Source organism: Alnus glutinosa, chromosome 10, assembly GCF_958979055.1.
Source record: "Alnus glutinosa chromosome 10, dhAlnGlut1.1, whole genome shotgun sequence".
NCBI classification, from domain to species: Eukaryota; Viridiplantae; Streptophyta; class Magnoliopsida; order Fagales; family Betulaceae; genus Alnus; species Alnus glutinosa.
Window position 1 is genome coordinate 20,066,468 of NC_084895.1, and position 23,219 is coordinate 20,089,686.

General features: G+C 34.2%; 2 protein-coding genes and 1 long non-coding RNA gene across 3 annotated transcripts; 1 reads left to right on the plus strand and 2 right to left on the minus strand.

Annotated features, from left to right (window-relative positions):
• Positions 1–5,175: 5,175 nt before the first annotated feature.
• On the plus strand, positions 5,176–16,424 carry LOC133879437 (uncharacterized). Its single transcript, XR_009902080.1, has 3 exons — positions 5,176–5,242; positions 11,881–11,924; positions 16,054–16,424. It is a non-coding gene; the product is annotated as an uncharacterized LOC133879437 (long non-coding RNA).
• On the minus strand, positions 5,833–9,076 carry LOC133879435 (UPF0481 protein At3g47200-like). Its single transcript, XM_062318009.1, has 2 exons — positions 8,990–9,076; positions 5,833–7,664 (listed from the first exon to the last, which is right to left on the minus strand). Exon 2 carries the CDS (start codon positions 7,604–7,606, stop codon positions 6,011–6,013), a length of 1,596 nt encoding a protein of 531 aa, XP_062173993.1. The 5' UTR covers positions 7,607–7,664; positions 8,990–9,076; the 3' UTR covers positions 5,833–6,010.
• A 3,362-nt stretch (positions 16,425–19,786) lies between the features above and the next one.
• LOC133879436 (uncharacterized) lies at positions 19,787–22,188 on the minus strand. Its single transcript, XM_062318010.1, has 4 exons — positions 22,148–22,188; positions 21,744–22,015; positions 20,972–21,662; positions 19,787–20,284 (listed from the first exon to the last, which is right to left on the minus strand). Exons 1-3 carry the CDS (start codon positions 22,148–22,150, stop codon positions 21,491–21,493), a joined length of 447 nt encoding a protein of 148 aa, XP_062173994.1. The 5' UTR covers positions 22,151–22,188; the 3' UTR covers positions 19,787–20,284; positions 20,972–21,490.
• Positions 22,189–23,219: the final 1,031 nt, after the last annotated feature.

Sequence of the window (23,219 nt, forward strand, 5' to 3'; positions counted from 1 at the left end):
ACACTCAATGACTCAAACCTCCAACTCTAACAGTGATGCATGCATATCTGATGTCATTGTCTAATAAAAATGTGAATTTATTGCCATTTGTCGCCAAAAATCACAACAACCATTAGTTGGATGGGGAATGTAATTTCAGGATAAGGAACTACTGCCAGGTGGAGGGTGAAAAGACAAAGACGAAGGATTAATAGTACGTTTCAGGTAAGGGTAAAAAGCCATACCATTAATTATTAACTGTTTACTAACCGATAATTACTTTAACAGGCGATATTTTGGAATTCTATTTACCATATTTTTATATATTATAATAAAAATGTAATATATAAAGAGACCAAAAAAAATAAATTATTTTATCATTATATTTTATTATTTTAGTTCCGCCCTTCCTAAGACAAATTCCTACAGGTAGACTACTGAAACAAATGTGAATTAATAGTCCTACCAAATAAACGGTTCTTGTCTCATGAAAAGATCAATAAAAGTGGTGAAGTTCGTCTCATTTATTAGATATGCAAACAAAACAAAAGTTGTTGGGACTGAAATAACACACTAGTACTCTAAGCATTTCTCCACGTACGAGTGATTAGAGCTCATGTACGTCTTCATGATTTTTTTTTTTAATTTTTTTTTTTTATAGATGAGTAAGCTTTATTAATTAAAGAAGAGCAAAATATTACAAATATATAGAACACAAGGGCTACAACACGAAGAAGCCAACACAACCCCCCAACCGGAGGGAAAACAACAAAGTTGAGGAACAAGCAGCCAGCAACAAAGTTGTAAAAAGAAAGGCAACCTTAAGAGATCATATATATCAGAGAAACCCCACCGACTAACGCCAACCATTTATTAGCTAGAGATCGAGAGAATTATAAACCCTGGATAAAGAATTAACCCTTGCTCTGATGCAGAATATGATGTCATATAGCACATGCATAATTTATGATTTTGGCTTAGGTGCCGTAAAACAAACCAGATTTTATTTCAAGTTTTTTGAGTCACTTTTGTTGTCAGTTGTTGATAATTGCTATTAGCGACAATAAAAGTTGCCATTGATAAAATTAAATGTAATTGCTAATACGTTGCATACGTACGTGAGCCAAATGTCGTCACCGATATCATATTACAAGCGACAAACTTTTTCTATTGCTGATACGAATCTTATTACGACGACAAAAAGTCGTCACTAATACTATAAGAAGTCGTTGTTGATATACGACACGGCAATGATTATAATTTATAAGCAACGACGACTTTGGCTGGTTGTCGTTGATATATATATTTTCAGCGTTGATAACTTATTTATATGAGCAATGTCTTGGCACTAATAAGACACATATTGGCGTTGACGCAAACAAGATATATATGAGTGAAGATTAAGGATAATCATTGCTGGTAATTAATTTTATATATATATATATATCAATTTTTAGCTCTTTTAACCGCATACTAAATTTTAAGTACCACTCAACTTTTTTTTTTTCTTCTATCAATTTCCATTTTTTGATTTAATCCTTCCATCAAAAAATTTAACAGCTCGCTATGTCGAATGTCATTTAGCGTTTGCCACAAGTCTCCCATGTCACGTTAGAATTACTTATAAATAAAAAACTTTTTTTTTTTTTTAATAAAAAAAAAAGGGAGTGCAAGAGAGATCATCCCCACATGCAACCGTAGGAGATATCTCACCCTCGGTGGGTGGCGGAGAACCCACCCTGGGGGGTGGGATCTCCCTCGGCCCGCCAATGGCAGGCAGAGATGGTCTCCCCTTGCCATTTTTTTTTTCTTTTCATATATATATATATATATATATTTATTTATTTATTTTTAAATAACGTTGATGTGGTTAAATAACGTGGCATGGGAACATGCGGCGGACCTCATAGGTCTTAACGTGGCATACCTTTAAATTTTTGAATGAAACATGAAATAACTCAAATAAGGAACTAATGAGACAACCGCACTACCACAGTACCAATTTGGTAAAAGTCCAAACTCCAAGGACGCCTCCCAAAAAAAAAAATATATATATATATATGTAATACAAATCCAATGAAACAGTTTTGAGTCCATGAACAGAATACAAAGCCCAAGAACAGAGGAAGCCCATACGAAGAAAGAACAATATAATCAGAGCGGTTGGAATAAGCAAGAAGAGCTGGCCTACTAAGCTCGACACTGGCGACCGAGAGAGGCGGATTACGATCCCTCAGGATGGAGGAGGAGAAGGAGAGCGGCAGAACCTTCAGCCACTGGTGGTGGGCTCTGGCTAGCGTCGCCCAATTGGGTTGGGGCGTGTCATCGGTCAGAAGAGGCTGCGCCGGGGAATCACGCCTCATGCCCTTGAAAGCCTTCGCCGTTGCCTCCCTCTTCGTCGGCGCCGCCGCCTCCGCCTCCGTCTCCGCCCTACATGCCTCCGGCATCTACAAGGTCCGCTTCTCTCTCTCTAGAAAGTGGAAACATTTTTGGTGTTTTCAAGTAGATAGCCAGGGGTGCCTCAGTGACTTTAAATTTCAATTCTTTGAAGGGCAAAATTGTATTGGTTCTTTTGATTACAAATGTGCACCTAGAATTAGCATCCTCAATTGTTTCCCGTGTGCTTTGAAATTCTACCTTTGGACACGACATGTCTTGAACAATCTTCTATGAGTGTCCCTCAAAATTTATGTCATGGAAACCCAACCTGAGAGCAAAAACTAAATGGGTTTGTGTGGTCTGCATCATTTCTTTTTAACTTGAGTGTGTTGATCATCGAGCAATTTGAAAAAAAAAAGAAAAGAAAAGAAAAAAAAGAACCATTATTTAGATATATTGATGTCATCTTCATCTCAAAATGTTTGGCAAGTGCACCCTGGTGATATGGTGTCCTTGTTATGATGGGCATTGAACAAAGCAGATGTTTTTGCCACATACAATGTGGATAAAGAATCCGTTGTCTGGGGTCTACCTGTTGTTTGAAGTAGAAATTGTTAGTCACTGGCTGGTGATGATGATACCATGAATGATCTATCGAATTTGTTCTAAGGTTAAATCTTCTTGTTTGAAGTTGAGTAGGGTCGACCTTTCCCCACAATGTTATGTTTGCCATTTAAGAGTGATTTGATGTCGGGTGCCTTGAGGATATTAGAGCACTAGAAGTTTTTCAACCACACGTGAGATACACTTTACCTAGATTTGCTCCAAATTCTATTTCTGGTCCTCTTAACTGGAGTTTTGCCCTCTAGGCTCTAGATACAAACTGTGCCATACATCATTGGTGAAACATTACCTAGAAGGGATTTTGTTCCCAATGTTTGTTGGGTTCATTGCTTTGATTTTCTTACTTTTGGTAGAAATTAGAAATGAGCTTTTTATTGGTGAACATGAAAGTAATTAACATTAATTTTTGGTACTTGTTGCTAATGAATATCTTGATAGATGAATAAGATCAAGGAACTTGGTGTGCAATTTAATTTGGACCTAAAAAAGGCCTATGATCATGTTAATTGAGATTTTTTGTTGTATTCATTAATTGAGAAGACGTGTAATTGCAATACGATGTGGACGCCACGTATAAGGGTCGGGACAACATATACCAGCCAAATTACCGACTGGGTTGCCCTTCATGCGGGATATTCAGCACTACATCGATTTGGTGTTGGGCACAAGCCTTCCCAATCTGCCACATTATCGTATGAGTCCTGAAGAGCATAAAATCCTACAAGATGCGAGAAGAAAAACTTATCTGCAAAGGTTTACTTAAGGAGAGCATGAGTCCATGCGCAGTACGTGTATTATTCATACCAAACAAGGATGGAAGTTGGAGAATGTGTGTTGACAGTTGTGCCATCAACATGATCATAGTAAAGTATCGATTTCCCATTCCACGGCTGAACGACATGCTGAACATGTTGGCAGGGGCAAAGGTCTTTTCTAAACTTGATTGGCTATCACCAAATTCAAATCCGACTGGGAGATGAATGGAAGATAGCCTTCAAGACGATGGAGGGATTGTACGAGTAGCTAGTGATGCTGTTCGGACTATCCAATGCATCCATTAGTTCCTTTAAGAGACGACGTCATCTGATTGATCTCTTAAAATCTGTTCCATTTAATCCTGACTATCCGTTTTTTAACAGCATATATGCTAGCTGTTGTTTTGTTTCACAGCATAGAAGTTGGAGCAAAGCATGATGTAAGCAGAGGGGTTTGAGAGGGATATGGAATTAAGACAGTGATGAAAATGCAGAGCATGCTATATATGATTAGGCACTAAGCCGGCCAGTTGCTTGGGACATGCATGTTGGCTGGGATTTGCTATTCTCATTTCTAATCTTCTGGTTGTCGTTTAGCCAATTTAACTTTAAATCTCTTCTATGGTGCACTGCTCATTTTGTTATGGATAGAAATTTCATACAAATCGGTTTATAGGAGATTTTCTACGATCTACATGTAAGAGTAACATATGTTTTTTAAGCATGTGAGAATCACATGTTTTTTAATAGCATGTGATTCTCACATGCTTAAAGAACACATGTCACTCTTACATGTGGGTTGTAGGTTTATAGGAAATTTCTATCCTTTTGTAATTTGGTATTAATAAGCCCCAAGGTCCATAGACGGAATTAGAATTAATCTGTCGAAATCGAAAACAATCCTCCTTAATTTGGACCATCTATATTATCGTTACCCCCCTCGATCCCCTTTTTGGATATATATGTTTGCCGACGTATTTGGTTTTATTGAAAATTTTCCTTTCAGGAAATTAAGCAAAGTAATTCTAAAAACACTCCTGTGCAACACCACCAATTGTTTATCTTTTAGACAGAAATCATGCAGATTCCATAAAAGGCAAATTAAAGCCACAGGTTTTCCTTGGAACCAGGGATATATATATATATATATATATATATATATATATATATATATATATGCAACAAGCTGATAATTATTAATTGCTTGTGATAAGACAAGTAGATCGAAGTAGTCGATAAATATGATTTTCATGTAATTAAAATCATATAGTTAATTAGTATGCTATGATCAGCATTAATTATTTGTGTTTAAATATGTACGTTGTTTTAGGGAATTCCCAGCCATTGAAGAATCCAATATCAAAGTTCAATATCAAAAAAGTTGAATAAAATCTTAATAGAATATAAATTCTTTTTAAATAGATATTTGAAGATATTTGAAGGAAATTAGGATTGTAAGATATTTGAAGAAGAGAAACCTAAGGACCTTCAACAAAACCATCAAGGTACTCTCTCTCTCTCTCTCTCTCTCGTGAGCCTTGCTTGCATAATTGTAGCATTAATTAATTAAATAAATAAATAAATAATCCATCCGGCCACTGTACGATTTTTTTCTTCTATTCACTTATCCCAACGATAGCAGTCGACGACTATATGCTTTGGCTTAGACTTCTTTTTCAAGCCAAGCATGTTATTGTCTGACGATCCTGAAATGTTTAGCTACCTAACATATATCTCATATATATGGTTCAAGAATATATTGCTCCCTGGAGAAAATAAAATAAGACGAACATTTATAAGAACCATCTTTCAAGCACAAAAATTGCCAAACTTACCTCGAATCTTCAAGCCCACTGGTTACTTTGTTATAATTTCTTTTGCTTGATCCTTCAAAAATGGACAAAATGATGCACTAGATCACAACCATCTACATATATAATTCAATTAAACAAATATGTTGATATCACTTTATGACCACAAAATAATGATTAATTTGAAAACAAACTATTATGTACAGAGCATATATATAGAACTCTATTGACTGAAATATACACACTCAACGGATGCTCAAACACACAAACTTCCCACAATTTTTATTGCTGAAATATCATAAACCACTTACATTACAAGCCATATATTATAATATAAGACGGGGAGGATATCACAAGCTATATAGGATTACAAGTTCAGATGCCATATATGCATCCATTATTGCAACTAAAAGCAAAGCACTCCAACAAACACTAAACCATACATATATATATACTTCAAATCTACATGACATAAGGCCTAAGGAAATTCCAGAGAGTGAAACCCAGGACAATAAGTCCAACAATAGTTGCTGTGCCTCTAAAAATATTGGGGAAATACTCTCTTTTCAAGGTTGCCAACAAATGGTTCAAAGGGAACTCATAGTGCTCATTAAGCTGTTGAGCGATATCATCGAAATAAGAGGGTGTAGTTGCCACAATCTGATCTCCGAGTTTGTTAATTAGAGTAGCCACTTCAGCGTTGCTACCAAGGTGATTAACAATGACCTTCTTATCAACAAGCAAATCCACATCTTTTTTAGTGTCAATAAAACCGTCCAATAACAAAACATAACTGCAGATGTATGTTTTAGATGGATAATGACACTGCTCCAGGGCCATGAGGTTTCGGAAGATAGCTTCAGTACCGTGGTCTATCACAAGTTGCGGGACTCCCAAGACATGCATAGGGTATCCAAAGCACCCAAGGAAGCATGTGAACGGAAAGCATGTGAACAGAAAGCACATCAAGCAGCTCAAGCATGGAAGGCAATAGCGGTCAAAGAAATTGAAGCACGGATCACAGCGTTCCAAGCACCCTAGGAGTGTTATGTTAAGTAAGCATGTATCATCGTCAACTTTGAATTTCAATCCTGCGTCGTTAAGCTTTGTGACACAAATTTGAGTACCAGAGTTCCTTTTTTTTTTTTTTTTTTTTTTTGCTTGCATTGACACCTGACATCCTAGTTTTCTTCTCTGCCTTTTCATTTTAGTACTCCTGATCCACATCCCTTCCATGTATGGTGGACAGAACAAATATCTCAGCACATCTGTGAAATGCTTTACTTCCTCACAGATGGGTGTTTCGGTTTTTCCCTTTCCGGTGGATTCTTCAATTACCTCCTCACCGATGGACTTTCGTCGCTTTTCATCATAGTAAGTCAAGTAATTGCGGAAAAGCTTGACAATGGGAGCATCCTCTTTCCCCAGGTCCTTTTTGTGTTCCTCAACTGGCTTGCCTTCTTCGTGATGGTTGCAACTACTGGAAGAGTCACTGAAGCCGGCGAACTTATATAATTTCTCAAGAACAAAAAAAGGAAGCTGATTCTCAAGTAATAGCAAGTCATAATATATACCATTTGCCAACCATTTTTTACGTAGAATATAATCTTCTTCTTCTTCCTTTTCTTCATCTTCTTCTTCCTCCTTTTCTTCATCTTCTCTTCTTTTTTTTACCTTTAAGAAGAGCTCAATTATAAAGATGGCATCCAAGAGAACCATTTTTACAAAATGTCTATTATTAAGTCTACAATCTTCCGAATAGCAAAGACGAATTTTTTTTTCGTCGTCTTCAATGATCTTTCGAAGATCCTCCTCACTCTTCCCAGTTCGATCCAAGAACTTCTTAAAATATCTCAGTTTGTGCATTTCCATGTCTCTCAATTCTCTTCGGTCATGATGAAATGGGCCTATTGAGATTAGCTTAGGGGTGTAGGCTTCTTCATTTACCTTGCGCAGTAGCTTGGGAACCCTGTAGATACAACATTCTGGCCAATCCACATTGGGCAGTTCCGATGAAATGTCAGTTAGGGTTCGGTCTCGTAGAAAGATGTTAATCATAATTTCGTCACCAGTTGGGGGTAGGCCATGATCTTTTCGATTCCTCAAGTTTCTTTTCCTGGTGACAAATAAGCAACAATCATTGGCAATATAGCTAATTCCGGGCTAATGAATGCCTATTCATAATCTGTACATATCTGAGTAGATGGTGGAATATGGGTAGGGGGAGGCTGATATAAATTTATTTCTTATAAAATGAAGCTGTTTCATCTAGGGAAATGGTGATATAAAAATTGGATGAAGATAATCTAAAAAATCTCATCTTAAAATGGGATTAAGCCCATCTGAAAAAAAAAAAAAAAAAAAAAAAAAAAAAAAAAAAAAAAAAAAAAAACAACAACAACAACAGGGCCATAAAAGTTCAGTTCACAGTTTTTTGTTTTTGTTTTTTTATTTTTGTTTTTTTTTTAAAAAAAAAAACTGCCCGTGTGTGCTTATGGACGGATTTTACATGCCTTGGAAGAGCTAGTAGTAACTAAAATCTATCTTCCGCAAAGTGCGAATGTAGAATAAGGGTATTATCTGCCTATATAGTGTGGCTTACAACCCTTCTCTCCTTAATTACTTACTCAGTTGATCATGCCACTGTCATAATTAAGTTTCAACTTCCAGTGGTACATGTAAAAGAGTGTTGGCAATTATGTGATTTTGAAGACTAAAATGCGATTTAAAACTAAATCGAAGAAAATATAGTTTAAAAGTGTGTTTTTAAAATTTGTAATTTGGAAACATAGAAAATTTTGCGTTTTCAAATTGCAGACAATTGAGTGTTTTAAAAAATGCACAGTTTTAAAAGCTAAACTGTGATTTTAAAAGTCAAACTACAATTTTACTAAACGCTTAGATATGTTTTTAAAAATCGCAAATCCAAACATACCCTAAGTCATCCCATTCCCATTATAGTTTCAATTTTTTTCAAGATATTATTTTGCCACTCGTTGCTTGTTTTATTTTTGCTTCTAGTTTTCTATCCATTTCGTCTAAAGTAACACTTTGGTATCCATGGACCATATATTGTTGCATTGCTTATTTAAAATAAATTATGATGGCCGGATACTCAATAAAACATTGATTAGATTTAATTAACAAAAAATTAACTCACTTTGATTTGTCATCAGTGCAGTATGTATGGACTAAATCGTTCAAATAATGCTTTTAATTTTTTAATTTTATTTTTTTTAAAAAAAAAAATCGTTCAAAGTGAAAGTACTGTCGTACTAAATTGACACCTACATCAAAGTCTAAATTAAGTTAATACTTGTATTTGTACCTAAAAACAATTTAGTAAACATTATGATCATGCAATAACAAAATAAAGTGTTTTTCAAAAAAATAATAATAATAATAACAGAAACAAATAAGTGAAACGATGGAGGAAAGAACCTGAGAATTTTGCTTTAAAGAATGCTTATACTCTATCTTGGAGCTCCTCTTAAACGCCAAGCTGATATAAAATCTCTCACTTTCTCACTATAATTCTGCAATGTCCCTCACTTTCCCTGTTAGCTCCTATTTATAGTATTCTCTCTTAAAAATAACTAGTACATAACACTTTATGCTTTCAATGTTGTCATTCTCACAAAAGTAAAAATATTTTAAAGGTAGAATTTAATATCTTCATTCTTGCATTCACAATCTTTCTTTGAAAAATAACAAGCATAGAACACGTTATGCTTCTAATATCGTCATTCTCACAAAATAAAAAACATTTCAAAGCTAGAATTTATAGCGTCATTCTCACAATTCACAAACTCTTTCTAAAAACTAATAAGCGCAAAACACGTTATGCTTTCAAAAACGTCATTCTCACAAAATCAAAAACATTTCAAATCTAGAATTTAATATCGTTATTCTCACAATTCACAAACTCTCTCTCTCTAAAAAATAACAAGCATAGAACACGTTATGCTTCAAATATCCTAATTCTCACAAAATCCAAAACATTTCCAAGCTAGAATTTAATAGGGTCATTCTCACAATTCACAAACTCTCTCTCTCTCTCTCTCTCTCTCTCTCTCTCTCTCTCTCAAAAATAACAAGCATAGAATACGTTATGCTTCCAATATCGTCATTCTTACAATTCACAAACTCTTTCTAAAATATAACAAGCGCAGAACATGTTATACTTTCAATATCGTAATTCTCACAAAATAAAAAACATTTCAAAGTTTGAATTTAATATCGCCATTCTCACAATTTACAATCTCTCTCTCTAAAAAATAACAAGCACAAAACACATTATTCTTTCAATATCGTCATTATCACAAAATCAAAAACATTTCAAAGCTACAATTTAATATCGTCCTTCTCGCAATTCACAAACTCTTTCTTTCTCTCAAAAATAATAACCACATAACACATTATGCTTTCAGTATCGTATTTCTCACAAAATCAATAACATTTCAAAACTACAATTTAATATCATCATTCTCACAATTCACAAACTATTTCTCTCTCTAAAAAATAACAACCACAGAACACGTTATACTATCAATATTGTCATTCTCACAAAATCTAAAATATTTTCAAGTTAGAATTTAATATGGTCATTCTCACAATTCACAAACTCTCTCTCTCTCTCTCTCTCTCTCTCTAAAAAATAACAAGCACATAACGCATTATGCTTTCAATATCGTCATTCTCATAGTTCATAAACTTTACATCTCTCTCAAAAATAACAAGCACCTAATATGTTATGCTTCCAATATCATCATTCTCAAAAAATCAAAGGCATTTCGAACCTAGAATTTAATATCGTCACTCTCACAATTCACAAAATCTCTTTAAAAAATAATAAGCACAAAACACTTTATGCTTCCAGTATCGTCATTCTCACAAAATAAAAAGCATTTCAAAGCCAAAATTTAATATCATTATTCTCACAATTCATAAACTCTTTCTAAAAAATAACAAGCTTATAACACATTATGCTTTCAATATCGTCATTCTCATAAAATCAAAAAAAAAAAAAAAATCAAAGTTAGAATTTAATATTGTTATTCTCACAATTCACAAACTCTCTCTCTCTCTCTCTCTCAAAAATAACAAGCACATAACATAATATGTTTTCAATATCATCATTCTCACAATTCACAAACCCTTTCTCTCTCTCTCTCTCAAAAATAACAAGCACAAAATACATTATGCTTTCAGTATCGTCATTTTGACAATTGACAAACTCTCTCTAAAAAATAACAAGCACAGAACACGTTATACTTCCAATATCGTTATTCTCACAATTCACAAACCATTTCTTAAAAATAACAATACAGAACACGTTATGCGTTCAATATTGTCATTCTCAAAAATCAAAAACATTTTCAATCTAGAATTTAATATTGTCATTCTCACAATTTACAAACACACACTCTCTCTCTCTCTCAAAAATAACAAGCACATAACATGTTATTCTTTGAATATCGTCATTCTCACAAAATCATAAAAGATTTCAAAGCTAGAACTTAATATCCCAACGGTAAAAATCAGAGTTTATGAATAATTTATAAATATACATTATATATATATATATATATAGTAAATTAGCAAATAATCTTATGCTCTGATCTTCACTCTTTATCCATTTCTGTTTCTTCAGGGTGAAAAAACACAAAAACAGATAGTATCATCTTTTTCAATAAGAAAATCAGGTCTACCATATTGCCTTCTTGAAAATTGACATGAACGAAGTTTATGGAGATTTAAATTTTTAATTGTTCTAGTTTCATATAGACCATTAAAGTTTATGGAGGCTTTTTCTTTTTGTTTAGTTGGTCGATCTTTAAATTTAGGCTAAAATGTATGAAAACCACTCCATTTTTTACATCAATCTCACAAGCTAGCCTCCATAATCTCTTTCCTTGAAATATTTAGTATTGGATCGATTAATCATAACCCTTCCCTGGCCTTAATACGATCATCAACACATGTACCTACGTTGGGCTACGTAGGTATGTAAGACTCACTTTCTATATATTAATTTGGGCATGAAAAATAATTTTACGAAAGCATTTCATCATATTCGTTGTAAAAAATTTTATCTCTTAATTTGAAGCATCTTCATCTTAATTTCAAAAACGAACTACTAATTTTATCTCTAATTTTCCCCGCGTTGAATAAAAATAAATATTAAAAAAAAAAAAAAAAACTAGTAATTTTACCTTGGCTATTTGGTAAAACAAATTCATCTTGCTAAAAGGTGATTTCATTCCTCTATTGAGGATGACTTGGTTTGGAGGTAAGAAGAAGTACATGCATAACACTTGGTGCTTTTGCAGAACGAGAAAGAAAGAAAAGTAAAAGAGACGAACAAAAAAAAAAGGTATGCCGTATAAAGCTTTGTTTAGCTATGTACGTTTCTTGTAGCATTAATTAATATATCTTGTTCCAAAAAGCAAAACCAATTAGTATCTTGTAGCTTAGGAATAAAGCATTGTTTAGCTACGTTTCTTTTAGCATTAATTAAACTTGTTCCAGAAAGCAAATTAAACCAAGTATCTTGTAGCTTAGGAATAAAGCTTTGTTTAGCTACGTTTCTTGTAGCATTACTATCTTGTTCCAGAAAGCAAAATCAAGTATCTTGTAGCTTAGGAAAGACTAATGTTGGAATTCATATTTTTATTTAACAGTTATTGAGACTGACACGTAAGTATATATATAGTGAGATACTCATAGAATAAAAATGAAATTTCTAACATTAAGTAGGAGCAAAACAATCTTAGCTTAGGGTACACAGATTATTCTAATCTTTGCAGCAGCCTCTTGGTTTAGAAAGCAACCACCAATAGCCTATGCTCAAATTAAAGGAAAAAAAAAAAAAAAACAATCAGTAGCCAGGAACTATTTTTTGAGTATACATGTGTAGGTGTAGAAATATTTGACTCCCACATTGAAAAGATGTTATAAGTGTAAGAGATTAATATAGCATAGTTGATCCCAAACCTATATGCTTAAACTTTTAGGTTGAGTGTGTTAGAACATACAAACATATTATGCTCAACTAACATGCGCAGTGAAAAATAAAAGATAAGGATCTAGACTTACCTCTAACCATCTTTGCTCAAGTGTTTCCACGAAGATCTGAAGAACAAAAAATATTATTTAAGGGATCTTCTAACCTATGCCTTACTGTATTACCATACTAATAATGTACACGGGCCCCTTATTTATAGGCTAGGTCAGGGACCCTCAAATATGGTAAACACCGTATTGTTCATTCCATCAAGGACATTAATTGATTTTAAAATCAATTAAACAATTTCATTACGGTAATCTAAATTAATATAAATTATCATAATTGTAATACCGTATATTATATTTATTTATTAAAATATAATAAACACCGTAATATATGATATAAAGGCCACATAAGGAGATAATATCTTACATTCTCCCACTTGGCCTTTATGACATATGACTTTATGGTATAAGGTTCTTTAGTTTGGTCAATCTCTTATGGAATCCTCCAACTCAGATAAGAAATGTTTCACATGAATAATGACGGTAAAACCATTTATAGAGTAGGTCGTCCCTTCCATGTATCACAATGTAAAACATTCCTTACATGAGTACTTTAAGGATAATCAAGCTTTATAAATGAACTTCCTCTAAGTCATTCGGGTGGATAAAATAATAAAATGTGCACAAAATCATTATTATAATAACTTCATGTCTATAGACCAAAAAGAGACAAACCAAGCAAAAATGAATTAATGAGTCTCATATACTCCGCATGACTTTACACTTTCTCTACTAGTAAACTTTTAGTCATGGGATCCGCAATCATTAATTCAGTACTTATATGCTCAATAGACCATTTATGTCTCTTAATATTATCTCTCGTACTGAGATACTTGATGTCGATTTACTTCTGCTTCTACTCTTTATTCTTATAAAAGAAAGTTATAGTTTAATTACCACAAAGTATCTTTATGGTCTAACTGTAAAATCGACAATATTGAGACTTTTAACAAATGTCTAATCCATCATGCCTGTGTACTAAATTCATAGCATACAAGAATTTTAGCTTTCTTGGTAAATGTAACAATTATAGTCTGCTTACTGCATCTCTAGGATATATCCCTCAATAAGAAAATATATACCCAAAATTAGACTTTCTAGTACCTACACAATCAACAAAACTCAAATCTGAACAACTAACTACCTCCAAATGGAAATAGTATCTTTAGGTTAAGTTGTACTTCTTGGTTCCTTGCGTATACAGCAAGACTTTATTTGCAGCACTTTATTGACCTAGCATTCTTACTATCAATCTAATGGTTAAGTCTAATGCAAGCACATGCATGTGGTTGCATAATGCAGATGTTTACAAAATACTTTTCATCGGCCCTTGTTCCAATACATTTTGGGATTTTAATCTGTATTGAATTGGTCCCTCTGAATTGCTATTGAAAGTGCAAAATCCTTCATTCTAAATCTTTCCAAACTTTTTTTTTTTTTTTTTAATGTAGGCCTTTCAAGACAATGTTAATGTTCTTTATGTCTCTATGAATCTCTATGTTAAAAAACATAAGAGGTTTCACAAAATCCTTAATTTCAAAGTTTTGTGAAAGGAACTTCATGTAGCAAACCTAAATCTCTACTTGCAAAAATAATATCTACATATGTGTCTAAAAAGATTACTTTACTCCCATTGACCTTAAGGTATATATACTAATTAACAAGGTTTTCAATAAACAATGAAGCAATAACCTTGTAAAAAGTATACCACCAATGAGAGATTTGTCACAACCCATAAATAAAATTCTTTAATTCGCAAGCATTTTGACTGTTATTTATAAAACCTTTAGGTTATGTCATGTAAACCTCATCTTTAAGATCCACATTCAGGAAAGTTGTTTTCACATCCATTTGATGTAGCTCTAAATCAAAATGAGCTACTGTATCACAATGTGGAATTATCTCCGCTCATGGCTTGTGAAAGCAATTTTGGATCATCTTTACGTTTGATGTCAAAATCAAACTCTTGAGGTATACAACATAATCACTAGAGATTGTTGATCTCCTTATTCTATAGGATTTTCTTAATTATACTTCCTTTGTATTTTGCAAAATCTAAGTAGATTCAAACTAAACTTATTCTTCATGAGTTGACAATTCTAAAATTGATTGTAGCTCAGGGTAATTAATTTGATTTTCCATAAGTACAATCAAACATCCTTAATATGAAGGATCTTCAGTCAACTCTCGTGTTTCTTCTAAGTAAAATCTTTTGAGGATAAACACTCCCACTAGGTTCAACATCCTCTAGAAATTTTACAATCAACAATTCTAGGATTATATGAAGGATAATAAAACATAAAAACCTCTTAGAGTTTACTGGATAGACTATAAAAGATCCGCTAGTTGTCATTGAATCCAATTTCCTTAGGCAATGATTGTAAATCCCATCTTTAGCAAGGCAACCCCATATGTGTAAATAATTTAAACTTGACTTCCATCTATTTCATAAAAGGTATATTAAGGACAACCTTAAATGCAATCCTGTTTAACATATACACAACAGTCTTCAAGGCTTTACTCTATAAGAGTAATAGCAAATTAATATTACTAATCATTTCCCTTTTTTGTGTACCTACATAATACTCATTGCCTATATCAAATCTTATGATATTCATGTTGTTTATCTTCTTCTTCCTTGTAGGTATTGAAAGCACTAATACCTCAGACTTATCATTTAGAAGATAGAGATACATAAACCTTATATAGTCATCACTAAAAGAGATAAAAATATCTCTGACCATTTAGGCAATGAGTATGAAAAGGTCAGCACCTTTCAATGTACATGATTTCAAGAATCTCAAAAGGCTTTCTTTGGCACCTTTTGTGGTCTTGTTGGTATGCTTTCCCTTATGCAGTCCACACAAGTACCAAAGTCAGTAGATTATTATTTACCGACTTTTATTTTCTCTATGGAGATATATTTCAATCTCCAATGCCATAACAAGAGTATTTTTAAATTCACAAAAACTCCACTTTATGTCAACATTATTATGTAGAAATAATTTTGTTTCAAAATTTAGGATATAGGTCAACTTCAAATAGACTTTAAATAGACTCTCAACCAATATTTCACCCAAAAATAAGAAAAAATTTCAAGTTTAAGATTGAAAATTTTAACTAACTAAACTAGAAAATAAATTTCGAAAAGATTATGGAATATAAAACATTTTTGAGGTCAAAATTATAACTGAATTTTAAATTAACCTATAAATCCCAACAACCTCCAATTATAAAAACATTTGTTCTGCATTTGCGTTGACAATGTAGATTGTTAAACCATAATCAATCCATAGCATATTTGAATGAGTCACTAAAAGAGATTCACGATACACTAGATATTTGAGATTATCTTTATTTTAAGTCATTTCTCATACTTTATGCAATCTTTCTTTATATGCACTTAATTTTTCTTATTGCATGAGAAATAGGTATCTTGATTGCCATAATACTTTATTGGCACCTTAGGGGTGGCGGTGCGGAGCTGAAGAAGAAGAAAATGGAAGAAGAAGAGAAGGGCGGCGGCAACATGAATCTAATTCAACTGGGAAAAAAAGAGAAAGAATAAGTTAATCATGTCTTGTGGGGGTGACCCGCCACCCAACCCGCTAAACTGAGTTAAACGGGTTGACCCGTTTATGACCCAAACCCGTTTAAAGTAGACCAAAATCCACTAATTTCATGTCGGCTCGTATCGGGTTGTCGGGTTATGTCTAAATTGTTAGCCCTAGAATTAATGGTCCTACGAAAGAAACGGTTTTGGCTCATGTTAAAGATCAATAAAATGGTCAAGTTCGTCTCATTTATTAAATGCGCAAACAAAACAAAGGTTGTTGGGACTGCAATAACACTAGTACACTAAGCATTTCTCCACGAGTGATTAGAGCTCATGTCTCCATGATTTTTTTTTTAAAGACTTTCTTGTAATATTGAATAAAGAAGCTATCAGGAAATTAACTTCCCCAACATATTAAGAAGCGTGTTAAATATGACAAAAAAGAAAAAGAAAAAGCGGTTTAGAAAAAAGGTAACAGCACAGCTAGAAAGAGAGAGAGAAAAGCTCGCTTTGTAATCTCTGATTGAGCTTGAGTTATTTATTTGGTTAAAATTATAGAAATTTGAAGTATACAAGCTTCCTCCAATTCTAACTAGGTTGAAAGTCCTCTTTCTTTTCTTTTTTTCTTTCTTTCTTGGTCTTTGGCAAGAGAACCTTCTTGCAGCATGCTAGCTAGATGGTTGATCTCAAGATAGTTTTTTGCTCAGATAAACTGAATAAACACACTACCCTGGCCTAATCACCACTACAGAAAAATAAAAGACTAAATAAAGTAGTGAACTCGGGCTACATATGTCCCAACCAAAATTATTATCAAATTGCTCCATTCATGAGTCCATGACAAAATTCAAAAAAATAAAAAGGGAAAACTTTACTTACAATCCCCCCCCCCCAAGAGTATATATAAGCGGTTTTGCAATCTTAACTTTGATGTTTATAAATTTACAATTTGAATATTCCATATTTCATTCCCTTTCAATTTCACCAATTTTTTGTTAAAATGACCATTTTTTTTTTTCAGGAAAAAAAAAAAAAAAGAAGTAAAAATTCAAAAAATGCCTTGAACTGACCCACAGCCAGGACTAGCAAAACAAGTTGGTGTGTTGGGTTTGTGTCAAACTTGACATGACACTATTGACCCGTTTAGCTAACAGGTCGTGCCAAGTTGACACGACCTGATCTATTTTTATTTATTTATTTTTTATTCACCACTAGTACAAAGACCAATTTGCTACAAAATGAAAAAATTAAAAAACCTAACAAGGGATGCAGCAGGACTTGAGCTTAAATAAGAGACCAATGGTTATACTGGTGTTGGGGAAATAATCAGTTCCGAAGCCACGTGGGCCTAAGGTCGTATCGGGGCTGAGCCCGACGGGTCGTCCCGGCCAGATCAAACCCAAATACAGGACCTGGCCTTCGTTATCTCCAAAAAGATTCCTATCCCGAATACCTCAGGATAGACTTCTATCCCATCAAATATGGGATAAGGTCGTATCGGGGCTGAGCCCGACGGGTCGTCCCGGCCAGATCAAACCCAAATACAGGACCTGGCCTTCGTTATCTCCAAAAAGATTCCTATCCCGAATACCTCAGGATAGACTTCTATCCCATCAAATATGGGATAAGGTACCAATTAGCATGGAATCAGCTGTAGAGGTAGTGTCTTATCCGACTTGGATTCTATGAAGATAATTCTAAAGCCTATGCGATCAAAGATTTAGACTCCTAATCCAATTGTGCTTCAGCACTCCAGTAATTTTTTAACTGTGAGCCTATAAATAAGATTGCTACGCCAGGTATATTGGACACACTTACTCTAATCTTTGAGTAAAGATACTCCCAAAAATTGTCTATCTGACTTAGGCATCAAAGTAGGGGTACGGAAAAAAAAAATTATTAATAGATTGATTCGTTTTGTTTTTATTGTTTTAGCTAGTGTCTACAACTGCTACCGTAGCAAAATGAATGATGAGTTTTTTGCAAATAATTTAGTTGTCTACATTGAAAAAGAAATTTTTGAGACCTTCCATTTATTCAGATTTAATACCCAATGATTTTGTTTCTCTAATAGCGCGTAGGATGCAATTTTAGATACTTTTGTATTTTGTATTTTTCTTTATTTTTGTATTAGTGCCTACATAACTACTTCATATATATATATATATATTGATCAATTTGATATATATTATATGTTTTTTGTGATACACATATTTTGTTATAATTTACTTTTTAAATTGTATTTACCATACTTTTAAATATTATAATAAAAATGTAATATATAAAGAGACAAAAATAATAATAATTTATCTTATCATTATATTTTATTATTTTAGTTCCGTCCTTCTTAAGACAAATTCCAAGCTCGGCCTACAATTACATCAAATATGTATACATCACACGTGTTTGGGAGAGATACATATACATATATATATATATATACACACACACACACGCGTGATTCATCCCATCAACAAAAAAAGATACATGGTTCATATCAAAATCTGGCCGTCTGTTGACCATTGTGAATTATCCTTTTTTTTCTTTTTTCTTTTTCTTTCTTTTTTTTTTTTTCTAATTTTTGTGAATCACCCTTATTAGTATAGAATCGAACATTAAATGTGAAAAATGGTCTTTAGAATGGAGCTCTCTATAGAATAAAACCCAGGTGGGGAAATACAGATGGATGATGGTTCAACATCCATCCCTCAGCACAAGGATAATTTCTTCTCCAGCATTCTCACCACAAATTCCATTTCCGCTGGCAACCATATCAATTATTTCATTTTCTTCAACCACATCACATCTAATACTGTCAGGAGCATCATTTACATCCTCACAATTCTCATCACGAGATGATACATCATCATCCTGACAGTTACTTTCATTCTCTAACTCTTTATCTTGATTAGTACAATCCATATTAACAGATTCTTGCTCAATTTACTAATTAACTCACTGTTTGATATGATCCATTGTGATCTATGGGGCTATTTACTATGAAATCAAATAATAATTCTAGTTACTTTCTTACTATTGTGGATGACTTGAGTCGTTCTCCAATAGGGAATTTTTTTATACATTTTAAATCTCAGACATGCTCATTCATTCAATATTTCTTTCAAATGGTTGAAATTCACTTCAACACCAAAATTTAAAAAAGAAGATTTTTTTACGTATCTACAATAATTCACTTTTTACCACGTCACTAATTAGTGACACGCTAATTAGTGCCACATCAATTAGCACATGCTAATTAAATTTAGCAATTTGCTAAATATTTTTTTAAAAAGTATATTGAAATTAAATTCATTAGTGACGTGACAAATTTTCACACGTCAATTCAAAATGCCACGTCAATGATTACTAATGTGTCAAAATGACACGTCAAGAAAGAGTAGCGTGTTATTTTGACTTGACGCATTTTGACACGTAAATAATTTTTGACGTGGCATTTTGACAGGTCAATACTTATTGACGTGGCAAAACAACACGTCAAAAATTAATTAATTAATAATATTAATTATGTGTTTTAAAAAAAATATTAATGATGAGTCACATGTGATCTTCACGTGTCACCACTAACATGTCAAGACACAATTCCTTACCACCTTACCCATGTGATCACTATACTTACAATTGTCATTACGAGATGATGCATCCTCATCCATAAAGTTACTCTCATTTACCAACTCTTTATCTTGATTAGCACAATCCATATCAATTGCAAATACCAAACTGCGAACCAGGGTTCCAGACAACATAAGCTTTATCTTGATTAAGCTGGTCAACAACTTTTGCACATCTACCTTCTATGACAACATCAGAGTCTGGAATCTTTAATGCTTTGCGCCAAGATGTTAAACCACTCACCCACTCATCTCTCCAATATCGTGAAAAATCATCCTTCCCTGAGTACTAATCAAGCCAGAAGTAAGAATGCACTTTTGTACCCAACTTATCAACCAACCAATAGGCACGTTGATAAACACCAGGGTCCTTCTCATTCAACAGCCTGAGCTTTAATTGGTTGTGGTAAAACTCCATTGCTGCGCATGTCTCCTGGCTGGCAAGTGGAAGAGATTTTAGCGCTGCAATCCATGCACCTGAGTCAGGAGAAATGTCTCAATTCAATAATAACTTACCAACAAAGAAAAAAACAAAAACTACAGACTATTTTAGAGCAAGACTTCATAATTTTACCCTATACAATCAAGTTGATCTTTTACCAATCAAGATTGCTGACTCAATTGGCTGAGAATCATAGGACTGACCATATCCCCAAAAACAAGTACATAAATACACACACACACCCCACAGATTTTGATATTGATAATTGGATCAACATTAATTTCGGGAGTAATTCTAAAAGTCCTTCATGTGTTATTCTTATGTCCTCCAAAAAATGAGGTGGCTTTTAAAATCACCATTTGATCAAAATTTAGTGGTAATCAATCATAAGCACAATGATGATTTTAAAAGCTACTTCATTTTTGGAGGGATACAAGAGAGACTTATAGTATTACTCTAATTTCGAAAGCCCTTAAATCAGAGTAATTCTACATGTACAGGATCTTTTGTGCGAACTCTGTTGTAAAGAGCCCTCATCCATCTATGCACATCTGAACTAGCAAACCTTGGTGCTATTATCCAAGCTACAGGAACAGCCTTGTTGTCTGAGTTGAATACAACAAGACTGTGAATGGGATGCTAGATCAATTTGCAGAGAGAGCATAGTTAGTTTCTCATGACACTAAGGACTTTACACGAACTTTAAATAAATAAAAACAGACCTTTAATTTGTTTGCTCCAAACCTTGAATCAGAAGCCAGAAGGCTGCGGTTCCCAAATCAAATCATTTGTTGCAACTGCCACTCTGTTTGAATGCCAAAAGTGATAGGTTCGGAATCAGAGAAATCTTCATAAAAGAAAACATGACCCTGGTGGCCTTCAACCCACATACTGATGCCGACTGCATCATCTGCATCCAGTTCATATGTAGAACGTCGGATGCTCCTCTCCTGTCTCCGAACATACCGGTGCGTTAAAAGGTCATCACGGTTACAAGGCCCACCCTGTCTCTCTACTGATTCATTGTGTCTTTGCATTATGGTCTCCACAGAAACCCCAACATAGAGTAGAGATAAGACACGCAAACTGAGGCCCTCTTAGATATATGGGGCAAACATAGCAAGCGTTCCAGCAGCCTTCTTGTCCTGTGGACCATGGCATGGCAACCCCTTCTTATATATCTACATGCTTATCGTCATCATATATGATGAGCGGTACTGATGGTTCAGCAATTAAGCGTTTCACGATAAAGTGGCGGGTGCACCCCCTCTTAGTATTTGGCCGGCCAGCATTTTTCTTCTTTGGGACATAAGTAGCCCTTTTTTTTTTTTTGAGAAAAGGGACATAAGTAGCCCTACTGGGTCATACAATGCACCCTTCCTGTAGTCATCAGGACCAAAAGAACACCAATACCTACAAAATCAACAGGATAACTTAAACTCATGATGCAGGCCCAGTTACTAGGGGATGCTAAAGGGAAAAATTTCAACTTACAGAATGTATTCAAGAATTCCATCAACTTTTGGCTTGTAAGCCATCTCTGGAGGCCAACTCCGCCTTGCTTCAACATGAAATCTCGTTGGACAGTCTTTATTTGCTGATTCACCCCGTACAAAATCCTCTACTCTAGCAAAGGGGATTAGAACAACTCTATTAGTTTTGTCACGCCAACCTTCCACCTTTGACCACACAAGGTCAGCAGAAGAAAACTCCAAGGTTGGAGGATTCTGTAAAGGAAGGGACAGATTCTCATCCCATCTCGCCATCTGCAACAGTATACAGGCATACAGCATCAACTAGAATATTTACAGATGAAAAATAAATTAAAAAATAAAAAGAAACAAGTACACATCGTCCAATTAATTAGGGGAAGACTGAATTTGTTCAAAGATGCTAACCATAAACCCAAGTTTAGAGACAACTAGACGGACGATTTGTACGATAACATCAAAAGAAGTACAAACGCCGAATTGAAACACATTGATACAACAAATCCGGAACCATAAGGAACCACAAGCAGATGGCAATCTTGTCAATGGCCCTCACATCAAGAGGAGATCATCCCCCCTCCCCTTTTACAATAAACTCAACACACCCACAGGGATTTGAACCGCAACCAAGCCCACCACCCCCATACTTATGCTGGAAATGCCATTAGGCCCAACTCTGTGATATCTTTTAGGGCTTGATGGTACCTTAAACGAGGGTTTTCTTTCAAACTCAGGGCATTCACAAATAAGAACAGATTCAAGGAAACGTAGGATTTCCAACAATACCATCTAAAGAAAATCTCCATAATCATTCGAATTGGCTATCAAGAAAAAGAAAGAACCCAAAAAATTTCAAACAAAATTGCCCACGCCAACAAATTATATTAGAATTCAACATTCACAAAGAAGATGATTTGAGAGAAGAAGGTATGAGAGAGAGTTCTCTGTTTTTGTGTATTGTATATCTATTAGAAAGAACAAGCGTTCAGAATATATATACAGATGATAATGTCTTGCATAGCAAGCAAACTATATCTATACGATTACAACTGCAAGACTAACTAACTAAATACAATATGCACATGTCTAAATAGCAGGAACCAGCTCAGCAAAGATACAGCTGGTAATACTCCCCCTCAAGATGAAGGTGCTGAACAAAAAATGTTTAGAACATTCATCTTGGGCAACAATCGAGCAAAAACAGAAAGACCAACAGCTTTTGTGAAAAGATCAGCAAGATTGAGTTGAGAGTTGATGTGCATGGTGCGCAAAGAGCCTTGCTGAATCTTGTCCCGAACTAGATGACAATCTAATTCAATGTGCTTAGTTCGCTCGTGAAAAACCGGATTAGCTGCAATATACAAAGCAGCTTTGCTGTCACAATACAAAAGGGAAGCTTGGGAATGAGGAACATGAAAGTCATGAAGCAGGGCAGTGAGCCAAGTAAGTTCGCAGCTTGTAGAGGCCATGGCACGGTATT